Source organism: Spermophilus citellus, assembly GCF_964194105.1.
Source record: "Spermophilus citellus genome assembly, chromosome: 1".
NCBI classification, from domain to species: Eukaryota; Metazoa; Chordata; class Mammalia; order Rodentia; family Sciuridae; genus Spermophilus; species Spermophilus citellus.
The window spans coordinates 278,532,092-278,556,504 of record NC_138182.1 but is presented as its reverse complement, the minus strand read 5'-3'; the positions used below and the strand labels follow the sequence as shown (position 1 = coordinate 278,556,504).

Genomic DNA, 24,413 nt, shown 5'->3' with positions numbered 1-24,413 from the left:
TTGCCTTGCACGTGTGAGGCTCTGGGTTCAATCCTCAACACCACATAAATATAAATAAACAAAATAAAGGTATTGTGTCCATCTACAGCTAATTTTTTTTAAATACACACATTGCATATGAGTCACCTCTCCATTCTAAACAAATTAAGGAATGTCATAGGAATCTTTAAAATACAGCATCTGCTTGTTGCTGATAGTACTGAATTATTAGCTTGGACTAGTAACCAAAGTAGCCATCCTACAACTTCCCGTTTTATCAGAACCTTCCCCCAAACTGAAAAGGGTCATGACTGAAGGCTATTCCTGTGCCACCTGCCCAATGCAGGTGAAGTGTAAGAGCCACTGATAGCAGCCTTCATTCCATCCAACTGGACCAGCAGGTGGCCTGCCCCAGCTGGTATCAAGGAAAAAGTGAAGTAGTTCTCCCTCCTCTGCAGATTTCTTTTTCTGTGGTTTCAATTACCTTTGGTCTGCAGAAGTGTGAAATATGAAGTGGAAAATTCCAGAAATAAACAATTTATAAGTTTTAATGTGCACAGTTTTCTGGGTGGTCTTATAAAATCTCACACCATCCTGCTCCACTTCATGCAGGATGTGAATCATTTCTTCATCCACCGTATCCATGCCACACACACTATCAATCCAATAGTTGCTTAGTAGCCATCTCAGTTATCAGTCATATAGAGCCCATGCTATCTGCAGTTTCATGCATGTTCTAGGTGTCTCGGAACATATCTCCTGCAGACAATGGGGGGGGCTACTTTAAAGGAAATAGAGAGGTAGCCCAGAAAAGAAGATCTAAAATTTCTGTAGGAGAGGTGGAGGAAAAAGAGAAACAGCAACCTCCCAACATGGATGTTCAGACCCTGCTGGTCAGTGATGACATAATATGTGCACTTTCACAGACTTGTTTTCAAGGAAAAAAGCAGAAAATTTTATAATTCATTAACCAGAACTTAAACCCTTTTTTCTCCAATTAAGTTAAAACAGCAAATTTTAACAATTAAAACAATATTGTTCTTATCCCTTTTGTGAGAAAACATTTCATAATTTCTATACCACACAAAAATACAGCAGAAGTATCAAATGTCAATGAGCTGATAAAATGTAATAATGTTTAACTTGGGAAATTAGCACCACAATCTGTGAGCCAGACAGCCTTACTACAGCAAGGTAAATCCCACCATTGATTTTCAAAGGAAAATATAACAAAAACAATTTTTTAAGTTAGATACAAAAGAAAGCACATGTAGCAGTGATTCATTTGATTCTTTCAACCGTTACCAAAAAAAATGTAATTATCTAATCTCAAATTGGATTACACAGATAGAAAACAAATAAGATTTTTGGCCTCATAGAGTATTCATGGCTGATTCCTTCACTTTGGTAGATAACTTAAAAATAATCTGCCCATGGAACTGCAAAGACTTTATTTCAAATTGTTTAATCATTCTGGTAGAAACCTGAGTTCTCCGAGTTTCACATTCCTGAGTCAGAGTAGCTATTAGCCTTTTGTTATCTTCAGTTCTTTAACTTCAAAATTACCTCCCTTACCTCACAGCCTTGATTTCTGCTTCCTAACCCCCTAATTCACTATTGGATTTGTGCAATACACTGTTTCTTAAGACTGTCACTCTACTCATGCATAACACAATTGAAAATCTTCATACTCTGGGAAAGAAAAAGTGATGCCCAAAACACTTCAGCCCCTGGGATCAGTGACCAAGGTGGACTGAATCCCCCTCCAAGTTTTATGCTGAAGGTCTAACTCAGGACAGGCAGGGCCTCTGGGAGGAAATAAGATGTGGATGAGGTCAGGAAGGTGGTGTTCATACCATGGTGCTCTCATAAGAAGAGACACCAGAATGCACTCTCTCTCTCCTTGTTCTTCACAAATTCCAGAACTATAGGAATAAATGTTGACTGTGAGCCCAGTCTATGTGACTTTGCTATAGAAGCCCATCAGACAGTGATCTTGAATAGAGTTCTGATTTTACTAGAAAGGTTCAAAAGCACATGGAGATACAACCCATGCTCACTGGCAAGAAAGCCTTCGAGGTCCCTAAGAACTTAAGTTGGTTCATAGTCAAGTTTCTGCAGCCTTAATAAGGAATTAAACAGACAAAATGTGAAGTCAGTGCATAAATTCTTCATTTCCAAACATGCACACCGTGACTGAACAATATTACCGAATGGCTTCAATTTATGTATTAATCAACCTGGTACTATTTATATAAAAAAGTAGAAGACACAATCCATTCCCTTTCCCTAATATCTTGACAGAATAGATGGACTGCTGTGCTGTGATTTTAGACATAAAATTTATTGTATATATCATTTTTAAGAAGGTGACTTTGGTCACACATACATTTTATAGGAAATAATTTCTAAAAATCCACAAGCTTAACATTTATTCACAGAGTTGAAATCAGTAAATCATATTCACACAAATTGCATGTGTGTGTGTATGTACATATACAGGTACTCACATACCTATAATGTAAAAGCATATGAACAATCAAAACTTTGCATAGAGAGTGAAACTGAAACAGCCCAGTGACCCTATTGGCATAAAAGGGTATCACATATTGGGCTGGGGTTGTAGCTCAGTGTAGAGCACTTGCCTCGCACACATGAGGTCCTGGGTTTGGTCCCCAGCGCCACATTAAAAATAAAAACAAATAGAAATGAAGATATTGTGTCCATCTACAACTAAAAAATATTTTAAAAACATCACATATTGAGGAACACTTAATGCTATGAATGGAAACAAGAACTCAAAGCTTTGCATTACACTTGTGTTTCAACTGGCACTGAATTACAAACATTTTCTGAAGCTCACTGTGGTGGCTCAGTGCGAGCCTTCAGACATTGTCGTGGGGTCTGTCTGAGGTTTGGATGATAGTCAGCAGCAGCACTGGCCTCTAGACACCAGTAACTCCCACCACCCAATCAGGCCAAGCAGAAAGTGTCTCGTGACAGGGAGGTGAAGGAGGCCTCGCGTGGTGCCAAGCTGACTATCCCTGCTCTAGGCTGGAGTAATGACGTCCTGAAACTCTTTACTAAGTTGCTTCTCTGCCCCCTCATTTAACTTCTCAACTTCTCTGCAGTTGTGCCTATAATCACCTATATTGAATTCCCTCTGTTGTAAATACTGAAGTAGTTGGTGACTGATACAATAATTTTCAACTATTAAAACAAATAGTTGTTCTTAGGAACTGTACTATTCATATTTGTGATAGCTGGTTTCCATCTGCTTTCTTCAATTTTCCTCCACTGACCTTGTTTTCTAATTTCCTAAGATGAACACTTAGCTCACTAGTTACCAGTTGTTGTTCTAATATATACATTCATTACTATAATTTCTTTTAGGCACTACACTAGATACATTCTTCAAGTTCTGCTATTTACTGTTTAATGGTAATTTAGTTATAAACAGTTTTTAAAACTCATTTTAATGTCCCCAACTTTTTTATTTTTATTTGTTGTTTGTTTTGATACTAGGGATGGAACCCAGAGACTCTTAACCACTGAACCACATCCTGGCTATTTTTATATTTTATTTAGAGATAAGGTCTCCCTGAGTTGCTTAGATCCTTGCTAAGTTGCTGAGGCTGGCTTTGAACTCACAATCCTCCTGCTGCAGTCTCTGGAGCCATTGAGATTACAGTTGTGTGCCACCACACCTGACTCCCAACTTAACTTTTAAAAGTTAACTTCTTTTGAATTGTCAATACAAATCAAACATATAATAAGCCATATCTTAATTTTTTAAAGAAGCATTTTTGAAAGATAGAGAAATCATTTTTAAACTGTCAGTAACAACAATATTCAAATGTGACTGGAGATGACCCCCAATGATTAGGTTCTCTATGGTTGGGAAGCATTCACATTACTGCTCACTCGATGGCTAGAAAGTAGGGGACTGGAAAAAAACATCTCACTTTCAATAGTGATCATCGTTATTGTCATCATCATCAGCTTCTACAGTATCCCTGTCTTTATACCAAGACATGACAATCATCAAATCCTAAAAAAACTAAAGGACTACTACTTCATTTCACTGGCAAGACATGCTCTGGTGCAAGTGGAATAAAAACCAGTTTTTAAATATAAAAATCAAATTTTATAAATCTCTCTCTATATATTTAATCAATAACTAAAATTATTTAAGAACTAAAGAGTAGCACGCAAAATCCTGAGACTTCCTTATGGCAGAATTAAGTGAATGAATCTGGCATATGATAAAAGAAATGCAGAAGACAATTATCTGCTATTCAAGCTTTATCCTTTTAAAAATTCAGTATAGAACACCTTAACAATTTCATACTCACATGCAGACATACACACATGAACAAATTTCAGAAGCAATCAGAGACATACTAAAAATCTGATTATATCCTCTATGAACTGTTTTTTTTTTCATTTTATACTTGAAAAACTACAGCACTTTGTATTAACTAACATGGTATAACAAATTTATATATAGTATTTAAAAAAACCTCTTATAACAAATATTACACATTTTTCTTAGTTCTGGTCCCATAAGAATTTCTTCTCTCTCCTCCTGGCTCCCTCTCCTCAACAGTATGTGTTATGTCCTGTAAGAGTTTGCCAGTTTGTCTTTGGGATGAGCTCCCTAGAGAAAAGGTCAGACAAGTAGGGCAAGGTTCAGAGGTGCCCAAGAAACAAACAACGGCGTTTGTACCTGAATTTACATCATATCCTGAGGACAGATCAATGCTTAGAGAACACAGGAGAAGCAAATGCTCAGCAGTGCTCTGAACCCAGATCCCAAACTGAGTACAATTGCATCAAAAACCTCCTCTAAGTTTTGTGTGGTGGCGAAAGTGACAAGTTATTTATAGAATCCTTAGCTGAAGTTTGCAGCTGAAGATTCACTGACCTTGAAATTTGGTGTCTACATCTTTTCCGATTTTTATTTCATAAGAGCCCTTGCTTTTTCGTGCATGTGATCAGTCAGTCGCCCGAAGACGTGCTCATCCCTGGCCGAAAATCTGCCTACCCCATATTTCCTCAAACACCAACACAAAAAAGCATCCAAACACAGAAAGAAGCACATGGAGGTTGGAGCAGCATCGTTAGCAAGGTGCAGAGGAGAGCAGGGGCCTCCTGGGAGTTCCACCGCTAGCCTGGATGTCTCAAATTAATAACATTTTTCATTTCTGTCTCCGCAATTACATTGGAAGCTTTTTCCAGGGCTCTTCAAGGCCTCCTCGCTCTTTGATTGCCTCTGCCAGCTCCAGCCGCCCCCCATGGCACAGCTGCCTGCTGAGCAGCCCTTGGTTGCCATGGAGATGGTGCCCGCACAGAAGAGAGAGGGTGAGGCCCATGCCAAGTGGAGCAGCGGAACAGGACTGCAGCACCACCACTCCTGAGGTCCTTGGGAGGGATGTCGGCTGGGGGTCGGGGGGAGCAGCAGTGACACGGCAGCATTTAAAATTGGCCAGAGTCTCCGGACATGAATCACTGTTACTACGAGAATGAAACAAAACTCAGGCCTTCAACCTTATTTAAAGGAAAAAAAAATATGTATTTTGTATTATACTTGCACATATATGTGTATGCATGTGCATATGTACACACACACACACACACACACACACACACATACACACAGATAAAGGTTTGCTGTCTTAATGTCTGAGAACTGCATTTCTTGAAAAACAGCAAGGTGGCTTTGGAGCATGCTTTTGAGCACATGACCATAATATTGATCTCCAATTATGATTCACATACTATTTAGTACCATTGATAAGGCTTTGACATTCATTGTTTCTTAGTTTTATACAAAAGTCTGAGTTTCTATCCTAGGTACAAGGATTCAGAAATAAGGTTTCTTTTTATGAACAAAACCTATAGGTTCATGAGGAGTAACTCCTAAAGTTAAGAAATATCTAAGTCATCCAATCCTCAAAGATTTCACATATTCCTTTTTTATTTTTTGATGATTCACTTGGGGCTCTTTACCAGTATCCCAGTTACCTTCATCCTTGAGGACATCCTCAGTATCCCTCTCTATTAAAGTTGGGGACAGCTATGTAGCTCACTCTAATGATATAAGACCAAGTGAGACTGACTCAATTTCCCACTTTTTTCTTGACCTCAGTGGTCATGGAAGACTTTGCCAAGGTGGAGGATCCATTGGCCTGTGCCCCAAAGAAATTATGATTGCCCAAGGGTCCATCTTGACAGTCCATGCTGAAAACTCTACTAACCTTTACAAATTTCAGTTGCTAAAAATGGGGATTATTTATCAAGGCAGCATAACTTCGCTCATCCCAACACACAACCTCCTCATTCAGCTTTATGATATCTAATTAAGACATTATGTCCTTTTCATCTGGAGCCTAGAGAATTATGACAGATATTCTACCACCTCAGCACATGATTACTTTAACAGGCAATATATGAAATATTCCATTGTAAATGAAAAGCAAATTTCTACACAAGTTTTCTTTGGGCTTAGGTTAACACTGGAAGGCTCAATAGGAAAGTGGCATTTAAGTTAGTGATGTTCAAAAATTGGCAAACCAGGAAGAAGGCCTTCTATCACCAAAGTGTAGGCGATGACATGCAATAAAAGGCTCACTGGTTACTATTGGCATTATCAGTACTAGTAGAATTAAAGGAAAAGAATAACAAGTCACTTTGTGTCCAAGAGACTAGGTCTAGATGAACTTGTATTTCAGGAAAAATCACCAAATAAATTTTTATATACATGTTCCCATGCATTATTCAGGATATACTTATACTGAAAAAGTTATATTGTTTATTTGTTTATAAAATTAAAATCTGTTGCTAAAAATTTGCTTATCCAAACTCCATTAGGCATCCTTTATTTTCATTTGCTAAATCTAGCAACCTTAACCATGTGGGATTGCATGGGTTATGCAAAAGGGCTGGTGGGGGGCCATTAAAAGCTTATGTTCAAATGTCAGTAATATGATTCATAAAACAAAGACAAATTACATGTTTTGACTTTGTAAATGTTAGGAGGAAAACATTTTCACTTATTAACATAAATTTCAAAACAAATGATGGAAATGCCTGTTGCTTCTATGAAAGTCATACTTTGAAGAAATACTTCAGAAATCTTAGAACTTTTGAGTTATATTTTATGATTTCAAGTGATCATCAACAAGAAAATGAGAAATTTATGAATTTCTAAAATATTTTTTATTATTTTCCTCCCTTCTTCTTAGCCAGAAATTCATGAAATAGTGGTAAAAATATTTTATGCTGATTTACTCTTTAATAACAGATCAATTTAAATAATAATTATAAAATATTGGGACACAGTCGACACATACCAAAATATAATAAAAAGTATTTCCTTTACTGACATCTTTAAAAACTTTGAAAAGGCATTTAAAAAAACTTCTAGTGTCAAAAATTACACTAAAAAAATAAATACCCTTTATCTTTTAGCAAACAATTTACCTTCTATTGAAAACCTTACTTTAGTATATTGCCTTTGTTACAATTCATGCAATGGTGTTAATACATTATTATTAACTGAAGTCCACACTACACTTAATTCTGAGTTACTTAATTTTTCCCTAATGTCCCTTTACTATTCCAAGACCACATTTAGGATACCACAGTACATTCAGCCATTTGTCTGCTTCTCAGACCTTCATCATTTTTGATGACATTAACAGTTTTGAGCAATACTAGTTGGCTATTATGAAGAATGTCTTCCACATGATTAGGCTAAGGTTTAATTTGGGAGGAAACCAATAAGTGAAGAGCCATTTTCAACACATCATCTCCAGAGTATAAACATTATACACATACACACACACATACACTCATATCTGTGATTCACACTTTTTTATTTATAGATTTTTTAATTAGTGCCTTGTGGATATAAAGGTGAGATTCACTGTAATATATTCATATTGGTACATAGAAAAAGCAAGTAACAATTTTTGTTAACTGCTTACTCATATTCTGGGACATGAAATTATATTTTAATGCACCCAACTTAGTACTGTAGTTCCTTGGTAGGGGAGATTGGTTCCAGAGCTCCTCATGTTACAGGGATGCTCAAGTCCCAAGTCCCTTATATAAAATTTTGCAGTATTTGCATGTAAACTATGCAATCTTCTCCTATATTGAATCACCTCTAGATTATTCTAATATCTAATACAATGTAAATGCTATGTAAGTAGCTGTTATATGGTATTATTTAGGAAACAATGACAATAAAAAGTCTTCCTGTTCAGTTCAGATACATTTTTTTCTTTTCATATTTTCCATTTGGATTGGTTGAATCGCAGGATGCAAAACTCACAGAGTGGCAACTATACTGCCAATGGATTCAATTTGAAGTAAACATCTAAACCAGACTCATTCTACAAATGAATAGTACCTGATATGAACTCCGGCTTCATTTAGAATGAACATAAAACATCTTAAAATGCAAAATAAAAATAAAAACTTGGAAAATAGTCTCATAAAAATATTAGAATATTACATTGGTCCATTAATTAAATCTTCCATAGCTTAAAGGCCAAAGCTACAACTCACAGCTGGGCTATAAAACCCAGGAAAGGCAGAATGGTTGGTGAAGATAAGAATAGTTGCCTAAGGCAGGGGGACTGCCTGCTTCCCACTCCCTAGGGCCAAACATACCAGCCCAGGGTTCTGTAAATTGCTCAGGGATTTAAGTTAATTCTTTCCAGCTATGCCAACCTTAATCCAATCAATGGTTTCCCCCATGACCAAAGAATTGGCACATCTCCCTTAGTATTTAAAATCACAAGAGAATTCTCAAGTCTTTTATTTGTTAAGCCACTAAACAGAGAATTTCAGGGGGTGTGGGGAAGGCACACACAGTATTTTTAAATTACTAATTCCTCAGTTAAGGAAAATGAAAATCATTAGATTGAAATTGTCATTCTGTAGATCAGAGATGGTAGCATGTCAGGACTTCACATGGTCCTACATGATATTTTCAACAGCAACATGGTGAAGTGAGCCTGGGTGTATATTTTTCAAATTGGAAGAATGACAAATAGAAGTCTTTTCAAGGCATGCAAAACACTTGTTGAACAAGTGAGGGAGGGTCTTCTTTCCAGTTCTCTGTAAAACTCAAAACACAAAAGCTAAAATAATTAAACAGCATGAGAAATGTCAATAGTGCCACCAGAGAGGGTGAGGAGGGGCCAGGATGCCACCTTCCATCAAATGCCGAGGTGGCCATCCTTTAGCACAAGCACCAATGGCACATACTCCCAGACCCCAAACTCCTCTCTAAGACCATGCTTCAAGAATTGATTGATTCAAAAGCGAAGATGTACAAATATTCAGTCAGTAAAGTGTTCCAAGAAAGAAACAGTGTAAATTATTGAGTGGACAGCCACAGTTGAAATACCAAAGGGAACCACCTTAAAACACACTTATGAGGTAAGAGGGATGTCCCCGATCTAATGACATATTTAATAACTTCATTCATTTTCAATGTGCAGGTTTTATATTTCAAATAAAATTCACTAAAGGCATAGTTAATTTAAATAAAACAGAGAATTCTGTAACAGTGGAGTCCAAACAAGAGAAATTAAATTTATAAAAGCAAATACCTCATATTATATTAACTTTGAGTTACAGACATTTTCTGTATGAGATGAAATAAAATAAACATGAAACTACTAAATTTCACACTTGAAGTCACATAATTGGGTTCTGACATTTAATTATGTTGTAGTTACAAAAACAAACAAAAAACCTGTGTATCCCAAAACATTGACACTTAGTTATTATAAAAGATATCCCAATGTTTTTAACATATATCCATCAAGGCTTATCTAAAAATTTGGATATCATTTGGATAATTCTGTAATTTTTAAAAAATAATTTACTTTACTTTCAATTGTCAATATTCCAAATCATACATGAAATCTTCAATTTCAATACCATGGGAAATACGTACTCACACCTAGAAATTAAAACTAGTTTTGATAATTATATATGCTAATTACTTGAAATTATGCCATTTTTCATCTATGTTTTCTCTTAAGTCTTGAAAAAGTAGCCTGAAAATTCTTACCTAAATCAATATTTCCATGTTTCATAGTCCACTACTTTTCTTTGAGATGATGGTTATTGAACCATGAAAATATAAACTTGGCACAGTTCTGTTCTTTGATCCTAAAAGTATGTTTAATATCATCCAGCAGCAAAATACCAGCAAATTTGTATTGCATTTACCTGAGATAATCTGTCTTTGAGAAACAGCTACTGTACATGAGGATGGCAGGAAATGTATGGCAGCTAACTTACTGGGCAAAAGCACTCTGTTAGATCTGCAATGTGGAAAAGCAGCAGCTCTGGCTAACTAATCATCATATTGATCTCTCATATCCATTGGATGATAGATTATCTGTCTTCTACCTTGTCTTCCCATTCCAACATATATCTCTGACAGCATTCAATGATGATCATATATTAAAAATGTATCCTCCATCAGGCATCTTACTCCAAGCCAGGCATGCATATTCATGACCAAGAATTCCTTCCTATTTGCATTATCTCAGTACAGGGTCTACTTAAGATATTTTAATGACCAGCCCTCAAGGAGGTTGCATTTCAAGGTAGAACACATGAAAACAACCTTGCAAACCAATTGATAAAGACATGACTTTTAGTCCACAGACATGTTATGAAAGAGCTACAACCTCATTTTTCAGGAAAGAAACAACTGTTTTAGCAGGATTATCAGGAGATCCAAAAAGACAGTCAAGGAAGTGTCAGCTTAATAAATCAAGGAGATAGAAAAGGGAAATGACAACAAACAGGAAGGGTTTGGACCTTTTTCTGATGGTCACTGCTAGGATCATAAGTAAAGGCAAGATGTAACTGGATTAGAAAGCTTCTGGTAGCTGAGCAAATGGTGAGCTGTGTGCAGAGTAAAGGCAGGTGCCCATCAAGAGCCTGCAAAAGTAATTCTGGTGAAACATGAGGCAAGTGGATCAGTACCTTCAGAGTGAAGATAATAAGAAGTAGGTATCAGCCAAGATGAAAACCAGCCATGCAATTTTGAAAAATACATGCAAAAAATAACTTAGAGACCATAACAGAATAAAGACAAACGTGTACTTAGGTGTTCTATACAGCACATTGTTCTGCATCACCTTCTGTATTTAATCAATCAAACTGAAACATTTATAGTGAACTGAAGAATGATTCAAAATAGTTCAAAGAATGACCCACATTACTCACTGGAAATTCTCATTCATTGAAGAATAATTAAATAGTGAAATCTAAATCCACCATAGAGATTGGCTTTTCTTACAATTGGAGAATCTTCTTGGTTTTGTCCTGTGATCTCTGGTATGTACTACATGTCCCACACCCTCCAAAAAAACAAATTCACATGATAAAGCCCTAACTTTTGGTATGGTGGCATTTGATAAGTAATTATGGCGAGATGGATCTTGAAAGTTAGGCTATAATGGGATGAGTGGCCTTATAAGAAGAGGACAGATAGAAATCTTTGAAAGGCCATGTGAGAATAATCTAGAAGGCAGCCATCTGCAAGTCAGGAAGACAGCCCTAAACAGGAACATAATATGCCTACAATTTGACCTTAGACAGTCCAGATTCCAGAACCATGGAACACAAATGTGTTGGTTAAGCCATCCCTTCTGTGGCATCTTGTTACAGCAGCCTGATCTGTCTTACACTGCTTTGATTTAGTGAAGCCCTCCCACATCCAGGTTCTGCTATCACAACACAGGTATCTTTGACATGTTTTGCCTAACTTCTGTGATATGGGAATAACCTACAGATAGGTTATCAAAATGTTCTACAATCTTCTGGAAATCCTTGAAGAGCTTCACAAATTTTTCTGACATCATGATTTTCTCTATAACATCACACATGTACACTGTAACACCTGCAATGTTTATTATATCTATATACTTTGAAATCAGAATGCATGCACAGCTTCACTTCTTGATAGGATGATGGTAAAGTTTTCCAAATGCCAACAGCAAAGTGTGGCATGGCACATATCTACCACAAGATGACCTGCCTACCCCTAGTGTCCTCCTCAATGCCTCATAATGGATATAGAAGATGTCCTACCTCTTGCCAAATGACCAGCAGCTTCTATCTTTAAAGATATGTCAACAGTAAATATATAAGTAATGGTGTTCTACTTCTGTGATAACTACTCAGAGGGAAAAAATAAAATCTCTCCCACAGCATGTAATCAACTATTTAGCATAAATCATGAGTATAGGTCTTGATCACCAATAAACTACAGAAAATCATTAAAGTTTTCCCTAATTATCCATAGAGCAATTTACTTTAAACACAAAGAAGGAAAGGTAATGATCAACAAACATAACTGTTCAAACCTAAAGGACACAGAGAAACTGTGGAAACAGATTTCAGCACTAAACTATTTTCTTTGGGCCAGAGCTAAAAAAACAAATAGAGCCACTCAATCCGGGACCACCCATCTCAATTAGCTACAATGATAAATAACTGCAAGAAATTGAATGCTGCTTGCAATCAGATGGATAGTCCCTCAGGGTATTCTGAGATTCACTGAATACAACAAAAATTTATTGGTCCAAAAACTGGTTATGTTGCTTTTAAAATTCTTATCCTCACATTCAAGAGATAAAATATGAGAAAGCACATGTAAAAGCTAATATGCTATAAAACTCAAAGAAATAACTTTGCTTCCAGTTCCTCCCACATCCTGTTCAACTCAAGACAGTCCTTCTTGGGCTCAGTCACCTGTGTACCCACTTCCCACTTCACACCACCTGCCATTCTGCAGGAACAACCGAGCAGTTACAAAATACACAGTGTCTCAAGCCCTGAGTAAGCCACATAAACTCACCTCATTATATCAGGTGTGAATGTGGATGGATGTTCAGGACTGAAAAATCTGGAGTCTGGGTGGCAGTGCACACAAGTCAAGAGGAGTGGCACACAGGAAAGGAAGGGTTTCAGAGAGGCCATGGGAGATACAGCTCAAGAACCATCTGCACTTAAAATCTGAGTCTGAATAAGAGAGAAGTCACTCTGATTCAACTAGAAGAAAAAAATAAACTATTCAGAAGCAGGTAGTTGATCTGGCTCCAAAGAAACACAATCAGAGCGTGCTGCATGCTCCTCTGTATAACTTCTTGTCTCCTCAGAACTTATGTTTTGGCCGAAAAGCTCATCATAAAAATATATGTTGCCCAAACTGACCCTCCCAATTACTTGAATTTCCTATACTTTTTTGGAGGGTATTACCAAGCTCCAAGCCCCAGTTCAGAACTCACCAGGACACACTGTCTTGTGTGTCCACAGAAGAAGTGTTCAGAGGAAGAAGGGATGTCACCTGAGTGTCAATTTCCCCTGCTATCTTATTGTCCCTTTCCTCTGATACTGTTTCTCTCTTGGGTCCACCTGGAAAACCAAAACACACCCCCCAAGAATTCCCCAAATTGTTCAAGCAGGAAGAAGGACATTGCTGTAAAAGTACCCCAGAGGTTGCTCTCGCCTGCAGACAGACTTCATTCTTTGATGATCAGTTGATCAATTTGATCAATGGCTATGAACATAAAACCATGATTAGCATCACTTCTCAGATACTTGAAATCTTGCTACTCAGTAAGTTACATCCTCAACTGGGAATTTTAACTCCTCTTCTGTACATCCTTCCAAGGTTGGAGAACATGGAACCATTAAATCTTTGTAATTTACACATGATTTTTTCCTATTGGTAGGCTATGATTGGAGCGATAAGAATTCTCAGAAATTTTGTCAAATTATTTAAGGAAATGTGTTCAAAAAATGGAAGCCAACTATGCTTCACACTTCTAAAATTGTTCTGATAAAGTCTCACAGGTGCCAGACTCAGCAGCCCACCAGAGGAGAAAATAATATTCTGAAGACAGCTCTACAGACTTCACTCTTGATGAACAAAAGGGCTTCAAGCTACCCCCTTCTTTAAAGTAGCAAATATCTATGCCAGAAGAAAAAGTTAAAGGCAAATTTATTGAGTCAATTTGGGATAACTTGTAAGTTTTGAAGTGGTTTAAAGATATAACAAGAAGTACTTCCACTGATGGGTAAAGGAGACGGGTGGGTTCCTTTGGAAAAGACCAATGGGAAGGAATGTAGCAATATCTTACAACCATCAGGAAACTGGACACTTTGTAACCATATTGGTAATAGAATTCACAGATTCACTTTATAGGCAAGAAAATCCTTTGACTCCAACTCACACAAAAGGGGAAAAAAACTATTTTTGAAGAACATCAAAAGCTCCAAAAGCTCCAATGAATATATTTTATACTTAAGTGTTTATTATGACTGTGTTTCCCATGGCATTTTCACATGAATTATCTTATAGCATTCACAAAATCCCTGTAAGTGTTGATCTCAATGAGCACATGACAAAAGAGGCATAGGGGCAAAGTTTGCAAGAAAAATCAAATGTCAAGGACAACTGGGATTTCAGAGCCTAGATTCCTAACTTGGTGCCTTCTAGAGGGCTCCAGGGCCCAGCACCCAAAATGAACCCAAAGCAAACAAATTGTATTCATCAGATTTTTGTTACTGTGACCAAAATATGTGACAAGAACGTCTTAGAGAAGGAAGTTGGATTGGGCTCATGGTCCATGGTGGGCTGAATCTTCTGCTCTGGACCCAAGGTGAGCATGCACAGGAAGAGCATGCTACAGGAGACCTGCTTCATTCCTGGAGGCTGGAAAACACAGCGAGAGGAAGGGCCACAGGAAAGGTGAACCTTTCCAGGGCATGCTCCCAGGGAGCCACCTCTTCCAGCCACACCCCACCTGCCTCATGTTACAACCCAGTCTGTCCATCCAAAGTAGGATGGACTAATTAGGTCACAACTCTCATAATCTATCCAGGGACATATCACATCTAAACCGTGACACAAGCAAACCTTGGTTTGTGATTCATTTTAACAATAAAGCAATAGTGTACCTACACCCCAAAATGGTCAATTCACCATTTACTGTATCAATTACTATGCTCAGATTCCAGGCCCAATGATAAAAGATTACCAATATGGGGCAAGACTCAGGGGAAGCATAGTCCTATATGATACAAAAGAAAGGGACATGTTTCTGGGAACAGGGCAAAATATTGAAAATGATGTATTTATCTGACTAATAAACAGGGTCCTAACTTACTCTTCCCAACACACTAAAATGTAAGCCACAGGGCACCATGGAGAACACACAGAGAGTGTCTGTACCACGTGGGAAGCATTCACCTGTAAGCTCAGACTGCCACAAGTGCCTGGCCTTTTCACACAGAGGTCCCCTGAATCTGTATGGATGTCTAATTATACTTCGTGTGAGAAAAGCAGAGGTAGATCCTGGAGGAATGATCTGACATGTTTTCACAGTCGCTAGTAACATTTAAGTTCTTGTAACTAAGACACCAAGTACTCTGCTAAGTATTTTAAGTACACAGTCTTAATTTACAGTCACAACCTGAACACCCAATAATTATTATTTCCCCTGTATCAACAATGACATTTAGTAGTAACCTACTCACTTGCTAAAAACATGGTACAGGAAGCAGGAGACCGACTCTTAAGCTGCCCCCTTACTATCTGTTCCATTGTCATATTTACTACTAAGACATAAAATCAGTGAGCAAAATAATGTTTCCTTAAAGAAAAATCATTCCAGGAAAAGTGCATGAATTTAAGCTTGAACCTTAGAACTATGCTCCCTCCATGAAAAAATAAAATAAAATAAAATATATACAGTTAAGATATGACAAAGAATGAAGGAATTACTCTAGACAAACAACATAAATCAAAAGAAGGATCTAGATTAACTCAGAAAAATGCATTAGATATGAAAAGATAATTCTCAGAATAATTAAAAGTGGACAACAAACTTGTGAAATATTTAAGCTTAGCACAGGTTAATAGCAAATGAAATCACAGGAAAACATGATTTTCCCCTGGGTACCTGGAAAGTTTGGGCTTTTCTGCTTTCCTAATTATAATATCCAGTGTTGTAAAAATCATGAGAAATTGGCATACTCCTGCCTTGCTGAGAGATACAGATTACATAACCTTTCTCCAGGATGCCTAGAAAACAGCTATCAACAATGATGACAACATCCCCCCCCCAAAAAAATGGTGACAACATCCAGTCCTAGGGTACTTCTGAAGCAAATAAACCCACAGAAGAATTTAGCTATCAGAAATGTAATCTGAGCATCAAATATACTGCCAAAAAAAAATGAAAACACCATCAATCTTCAAAATTAGAGAGTTATTTATGTAAAAAATGTTACATAAAGGCATGGGAAACAGACACTAAAAATGAATACTAATTATATGAGAGAAGCTGTCTTACATGTTAAAAGTTAACAAAATGAAATACGAGCAAGCTTATTTCAAAGTTAAAAATGTATATTTGTTGCCAAATCTGCCACAGTTAGGGTTATCCTTGTGGCTTGAAATCAGGTGTAAACTTTATTTTTATCACATATATTTCCAAATATTTACTGTAAATGATTTATTTTTTAAAAATTAATGTCATTTGATAAACAGAAAAAAAAAATTTACTAGCTTGCTGTAAATTTCTCAAGGAGACACAAAATTGCTAAATCTACTCAATACATCTCAAATTTAAAATAGAAATGACACAAAAGTATGACTGATTAGAGTAAGTGCAATATGCAGCTCATGAAGAATAAACCTTGTTAACTTAAGTCGTCTATTCTGCTAAATAAAGAAACATATCAGAGGAAATATGACTTTAAAAATATAAAAGCATGTTTTGCATAGTTACGTAATATATAATAAACCATATGTAGTAGTGAAGTAGTATATAAGGCAACACTCAAAACCATGCCATACACGCTGTGTTCTTGAATTTGTGTGGGTATGTGATTGGCTAGGTGTGCTGGGTATCATATCAGCATAGGCTTTTTTTTTTTTTTTTAGGGGTAGGGGGGTTGCCTTGATGAATATTCCCAATGTTTCTATTCTTTGAAAATGTAACTCATACCTACATGATGTTTCTTTAGCTAGAAGTGGCATCATTTATTGATACACCTACTACTAATTTTATGGCATTACTCTTTTCAAACCAACTCAAGTCTCACAAACAACGTGGTCCATTTATTACAAGTGAAGCCTTTCTGCACAACCTTCCATGTCCTCTGTAAAAGTGATATGATTTGTTCTGCCCCTGAGCCTTTTTTGCGTTTCTCCCTTATGCCCCATCCTCAGCCAGTATCCCCATGACTCCAAGAACCATGCTCTCCACCAGTGAGAACTGTGTTAAAAATGGAGTCTGGATTGTGGCTCTTATATTTGGACAACTTAGTTTGCTGACAAGGAAATTGCTTTTCCTGGAAATTAAATTATTCTGTATTGCTGAAGGTAATTACTGCTATGTTACTCTAATATTTGGAAGTCCAAATAAAATATTTGATGGAGAAGAATAAAGTATATTTTAAGAAATGGGCATGTTTAGGTTGAGTAGTCATGCTCAGAGTCAAATAAAGCATCATATGTACTTGGAAATACATTTTTTTCTTTTTTCTTAACTGTGTCTGTGATTGCTCCTATTAATACTGAAACATTAAACACCAGTCAAATTCTAATTATCTACACTGAGGTAGAATATGCTATGGATAATAGCTAGCGTGGGTAATCATTTATAAATAGTCTAAGAAGTCAGATTTTGACACTGACTTTTTTATGCTCAATGCTCATTACTTACAAGGCCATTCAATGATTGGCAGTTAAAAACTAACTTGGGGAGGAGGGAAAAACACTAAGGATAAGTTATTTTAAAGTTAGGTATACATAAATCAATTGAATTTCATGGATCATCCTTGCTATAAATCAGTCAGGATATTAGACGCTCTCCTGATAATTCCTGATATAGTGTTAAAATATCATGAAATATTTAAAGAGCTCAAGTTCTAAGTGAAGTCATGTGGAAGCTACTTTATCCAGAATTCTATCAACCGGAATTCTTTATAAACCCTGTCAATGGGGAACACTTCTTCCCTACTTCTGTTATTTCCTTCCAGGTAAAGGGAACTTAATTAATGAAACACTTCTGGCCTTTCTCCAACCCATTACTTTCTCTGCCTCTGAAGAATAAAGCAGCAGCTTGCCTTGCTTCTCCATTCTTCCTCTGGAGATCTCCTTGCCTGCAGAGAGAAAGGCTGGCCTCTACTAGCTCAGAGGCAGCTCTGTCCCTGTGGGGAAGGAGGAGGGGAAGAAGGCTAAGAACCTGGGATGTCACTCAGCAGCCACACCAAGTTATGTGTAATGAATGGTAGCCATTCTGCTATCTTTTTTCCTTCCAATAACTCAATTTTCTCAGAACCTGGGGCAGGGGTTGGAGGGTTGATATTTATCTGATTCCTTGAAGATATCAACAATTTATATTTCTGCACGTTTTATAATTTTTAAATACATACATTTCTGTGACTTATGTTGTTTAAATTAGAATAGATATTACAATAAGTATTGCAAGATTACAAAGAGGGAAGGCTGGGGTTGTGGCTCAGTGGTAGAGCACTTGCCTAGCATGTATGAAGCACTGGGTTCCATTCTCAGCACCACATATAAATAAATAAAATAAAGGTCTATCAACAAATAAAAGACATTTTTAAAAAGATTATAAAGAATCTCCTAAAACATATGTAACATGGACAAAATATATTTTACGATTAATACATACCTTTTAAATCAAATTTCCAATGACAGTTGTGATAATCACATCTAATAAACAACAACAACAAAAATGACTAATGAAAAACTTCCAGCCCTCACTTATGGGGAGTAAATGCATTTACTAACTTCAATAATAAAATTAATTGTTCTTCATTATCTAATGCTAAAATCTAACCACCCCTTTCAGTAACCACCATATTCATGTCATTCAAAACTTGTAGAATTTTTGACGCTTATATGTATTTAATCAAACATAATTGGCTCACCGATTACTTTTATAAAAAAAACTTTTTATTATTATAACATGTGTTTTACTCTGGTAACATAACTGGCAGTTCCCACAACAAAACATAAATTTGAATATAAATAACCACATTTATTGTCAAAATGTTTTTCTTACTGAAGATAAATTAGTCACCTGTTCCACAGGTCATATTCTGTAACAAATTCTAAGATACATCAAAGTGTGATTAAACCAAAAATTATGTTGCTAAAGATCTATGTTTATATCCAATTCCTCTAGGCTTGAAGAGGACAGAGGAGTAGGACATCTTTAACCTGGAGGAATCTGGCACCTTTGTGTCTTCACCGCAGATTCAGAGGGTAAAGGACAAATAAAAACTGATCATTCATTTTTTTAAGAGTACCAATGTGAGCACTTGGTTTATTTTTTCCAAGGACTTGATTTTAACAGGAGGGGATCTTCTTTCTATGCACTAATTTTTTTCTGCACAAGTTTTCCTTTTACCCTGTTTCAATGATATTATGTTGGGATCTATATTCTGTGATTCTAAACTGAGCAGATGTTTAACATTTGACCTCACAGAATGATGCTTATTAAACTATCTATAATATTCGTTGTACAACATTAATCTTTGTAGAAAATTTGATCTTAATCAGACGAATAATAGAACACTAACAAAAAATATTATTAAATTTTTGCAATCCTTTTTTTAAATAATGGTGCTGGTAGATATAATTTACTTCTCGTCTAGCCTAACTATTATATATTTCAATATGTAAAGGAATCATATATTTTAGAGTAGAAAATGTGGTGTTTTATATGCAAATCTAGACAGTAAAACAATGTTAGAACAAACTAAGGAGACAACCTTCTTAACAACACAGATATGAAACACAGTTATCTGTCCTAATATATAGACATATCTCTTATGTTTACATAAATGTTTATCATTTACAAGAACTTATTCATGAACACTTGCTTTGTCCTCATACCAATATTTTGAGATATTCTCTTACTGTACCCATTTACAGCTGAAAAACTAAATTAATAACTGAGAATCACATAAATGGTCAAGAAAACACAGTTAAAGAGAAAGAGCTGGGATCACTCAAAGTCAGTGTTTATTCCCTATCTTATTACACACTGGAAGCAGAATCCAAAGAGTATTGCACTACTGAAACTTATTTGTCCTATAGTTGTAATTTCTGATCAGAAATATACTTTTAAAGAAAAAGCAGGGCTGTGCCCCAAAACCTATGTGCATGTTTATATTTATATGAACTGCTGAAATATATTAGAATATGTAATATATGGGAACATGATATAAGTATCATTTTGCAGATAGCTTCAAGGCACATGGATAATATGGAAAGCTTCTAGGGAGCATTGTTTCACTTATTTAGTCATTATTTCCAATTTGTCAAAAACTAATTGATACAAAGTATAACTTCAATATCCTAATATAGCTAAGATGTTTCCTACAAATCAATTAACCATGATATAAGGCTTGAAATTACACTGAGCTGTTATGTGATCAAAAGATAAACAACTGGAGGTGTCGTAACTACGCATTTTTATGAGTCTCAATATTTAATGGACTAAAATCACAGTATGATAAAATATTTCTGTGAGTTTCCTGTGTTGGAGGTACTGTTTGTGAATATAACTGGATTCATTAAACCCAACCAGGCAGTTTATTAATCAGTAGGTTGGATTGGCAGACAATGTGAAAGAAACTATTTATCTATGACATGTTTAATATTTTATACTACTATAAAAAGCTGTTGTTTTGGCATATAATCTGATAAACTTGAAGTGAGCAACAAGTATCATGAACTGTCCCCATTCAATTAACTTTCCACACACGACCACATAAGCCATTGCAAAGCCATCAAAGGACTGCATCCCTGGGAACACCTCTGGAATATGGTTGATGAAAACCATCTGAGAAGCAAATGGAAGAATTGGACTTGAAAGTACATTTCTTAACTCATAAACAAGACAGCAGAGACTCACTGTACCACACCTTCAATCAAAATACTGGACTTTAAAATACGGGCAGTCTACGGTTGGTTTTTGTTCATTACCTGTATTATGGCACCTGAGTTTATGTATTCATAACTATGTGGAAATCTTTAAAACTAAGACTCTGTTAGGAATGGTGATACTAGCATCACTGATCCTCTCTCAGGAAGTGAAAATAATGTGTATACAGAGAAACAATCAAAAAGGGATGTTTCCATCACCTGTGGACAATTAGGAGAGGAAAAGAAACAACTTTTGAAGTTCAAAATGTTCCAGTTTCCATTGACTTGTTACAACTGGATATTTTGATGCAGACATAATATATCATCTACCTTATAAACAAATTACATAAATTATTTCAAATGTAAATTTAATGCTTTCTTACAGAAGGATAACTGGACAAAATTTCTCTGCTAAACTCTTCAATAATTCCATGTAAATTCATGCCACGTAAGAGAGAACTTTGATAAAGCACAACAGAAAATAACAAATTCTATAACATTTTCAGTAAGGGCACTATATATTTAATCATATGCTGAAAGTACAAATATAATGTTTAGTATATAAAAATGAATCAAGTAACTTCATTTTTAATTTTAGAGTCCATTATGAAAGTAATGTCATATTTAGAAATTATTTGACAAAACTATGAATGGCACTTTCCAAGTAATATCATTTGAATTCATTTTTTTTCCTCCCTGATAAACCATTTCACTGGGAGAAAAAAAAATTGGCTTCTCTTTATTGTGAAAGATGTGAAGTGGATAGAGATACTGTAATTTGACAGTGCTTGACTTTTATTACAAACAATGAAAACATTAGTGACATCTATGATGACTGGGTTATACAACTACACAACATGCACCAAATTAAATAACTCCTTCCATAAGACTGTGACAATTCCATTAGAGCAACAACCTCCTGTACTTATTAAAATTGCCATTCAATCAGGTACTATCATTTTCAACCCATAATATAACAAAAACATCATATAGACAATACATGGAGTTTTCCTGAAGCCCATCAGCAGCTCTCCGGATGCACACACAGGCACAGAGTAATACTGACTAGTCCTTTAAGGGTCATCTTTTAAAACTGTAACACTAGACTCAAAAGAAAAAGGAAGGAGAAATGCATATCCACCTCATCTAATGCTTCTTTTGAAAGAAATTTGATATTAAAAAAATGAAGAGGGCATAATAATGTGTCCAAAGTGCTCTTGGAAAGTTCTCTGAATGTTAATAATGTCAAACTAAAACAATATTAGTAAAACTAATCACAGTGTTCAGTTAATATGAGCCATGGAGACCCTGCTAGTTCTTCTGCCTCACTGACTTGTTATTAGTATAATTACAGGCCTCCCAAATTTCGACATCTAACTCCAAACATAATCATCTTCATTCAAGCCCTGAAACCTTATAACCCACAACCAGTAAGGATACCACTTAACATTTTTCCCAGCAACATTAACAATGGATCATGCATGTGGCAAAGAGATGCTCTGGAAAGAAGTCTCCGGGCTTAAAACATCCAGTCTATATGTGAGAATACTCGCCCCTATTTGTCATACTTCTAATGGAGCAAACCTCCCCAAATCAAGCACAGGTTCATCTCTGCAGTTTGATACATGTCATATCAAACACTTCTCCATGGGCTTTTAGAAGCAGTGGGGCTCTGAAGCTATTTCATTATGTAGGTGAGTGCCCACCAGCAGCGATCAACTCAACTGTCACCTGAAGAAGGATGTACAATGAGATAACTCCTGGGTAGTTTCAGCACCTCCCCATTTTCATGGAAGTCATTTCAGAAAATTCCCAGCCTCTTAAATACTGGCCACACAGTTTCTAAAAGTAAAAGTCTATGCCTGTCAGGTCTGATATTATGCTTATAACAAATCTCTGATCTAAGCCAGCACATTTGCTTGAGAACACTAGGCATACATGTTCATGATACCTTTCAGAGCTAAAGCACATCCGATCGGCTCAAATGAGGGAAACACAAACACCTTGAAAAGAACAACTGCCCCTCTTATTCTCATCTTCCACACCCTTCATTACCTCGCATTTACTACAAAACACAACTTTGGGCATTTTAGAAGTAACTGTTCTTTGTGGAACCACACTCACGCACACCCCCCAAATCCAGAAGTCTGTTATCTTACTACCTAAACCAAGGAGGCTACACCACCTTTCTAGTGACTTAATTCTGAGCACAGTGGCTCAAACCTGCTGAGTAGCAATCGATGAACACATTACACACCAGAAGAAGACGAAGGTCGGGGATAAAGAGAAGCAGCTTTGCTTTCAGCCATTAATTACGAATCACCCAAATATCGCATCACATATCTCCCATGCCCATGCACAGCTTTCCAAACCTGTGTTTCAGGCGGCGCTTTCCAGAGCCTCACTGTCTATTGTCAGGACGCAGAAGCCCCCGAAACCTGTGAATGGAACTGAAAATGCGTCCTCGGAAACCGCTAAATATAGACCAAAGGGTCCCTGGGTCTGGCAAGCAGCCGTAGACTGAAGAAACGGCCATGGACGCATATGACTAAGTCTTTCCATTTTGTTCTAGCCAAACATCGTAATGACATTGAACATAAGGGCAAAAGACTGGAGGGAAGTCCTCCCCACCCCCACCCCGTCTTCTCCCATATATTAGGGACGTCATGAACGCAATGGGTATGTTCTTGAGGGTGGCGGGTAGCAGTATTGTCGGTGTTGCCCTATATACGCCTCCTCCGGGGGAGATGGGTGGCGGGGAGGGGGAGCACGCAGAGAAGCCACTTGGTAACCGCTCCAAGAAAGGCACTAACCCTGGACCCCATTCCAGGCAGAGCGGTTTTCCAAGAGGGGGGCCCGGAGCAATCTCGATCCTCCCCCGGGCAGGCAGGACCACGCAGCAGCCGCCGCCACCGCCAGCCGGCCAGGAGCCGAGGACCAACCCCCACCGGCGGCGAGAAGGAGGAGGGCGACGCCGAGGAGGAGGATGCGCCTGGCCCCAGCAGCCGAGCAAAAGCAACTCACCGAACGGCGCGGCGCCCGACTGCTTCCTCGCGAACATGCACCCGCCGCCAGCTACAGCTCCTCAGTCCGGGAAAAGGCGTGTGCGCCGCCGCCCGGCTTCAGGGCAAGGTCCTGACCTTGCCCAACTGCAGCATCTTCCGCTTTTGTTGTCTGAGCGCGGCCGCGGGACAAGTGATGCTAGCGGGGAGCAGGGGCGAGCGCCGCGGGCGAGAGGCGGCTCCCGACGCGAGTGCGCAGCGCCCGGCACGGCGGCCCCTCCGAGCGCGACGATCGCAGCGCCCCCTGCCCGGATCCGCGGGCTCCGCGGGCTTCTCCGGGCTCCTCCGGGCTCTGGGCACCGCCACCGTCACCTCCACCGCCACTGCCGGCCGGGCTAGAAGAGCAGCAG

The 24,413-nt window shown here is 37.5% G+C and overlaps 1 protein-coding gene across 2 annotated transcripts in view; it reads right to left on the bottom strand.

Annotated features, from left to right (window-relative positions):
* The window catches only part of CTNND2 (catenin delta 2), a gene marked incomplete at its 5' end in the record, with an annotated part of 876,397 nt that extends 852,335 nt beyond the window's left edge, over positions 1-24,062 (bottom strand). For both annotated transcript variants that reach the window (XM_081303245.1, XM_081303246.1), the window contains one exon: positions 24,026-24,062. In XM_081303245.1, the coding sequence (XP_081159371.1) occupies positions 24,026-24,062 (37 nt within the window). The remainder of the gene's footprint in view (positions 1-24,025) is intronic.
* Between the last annotated feature and the right edge of the window lie 351 nt (positions 24,063-24,413).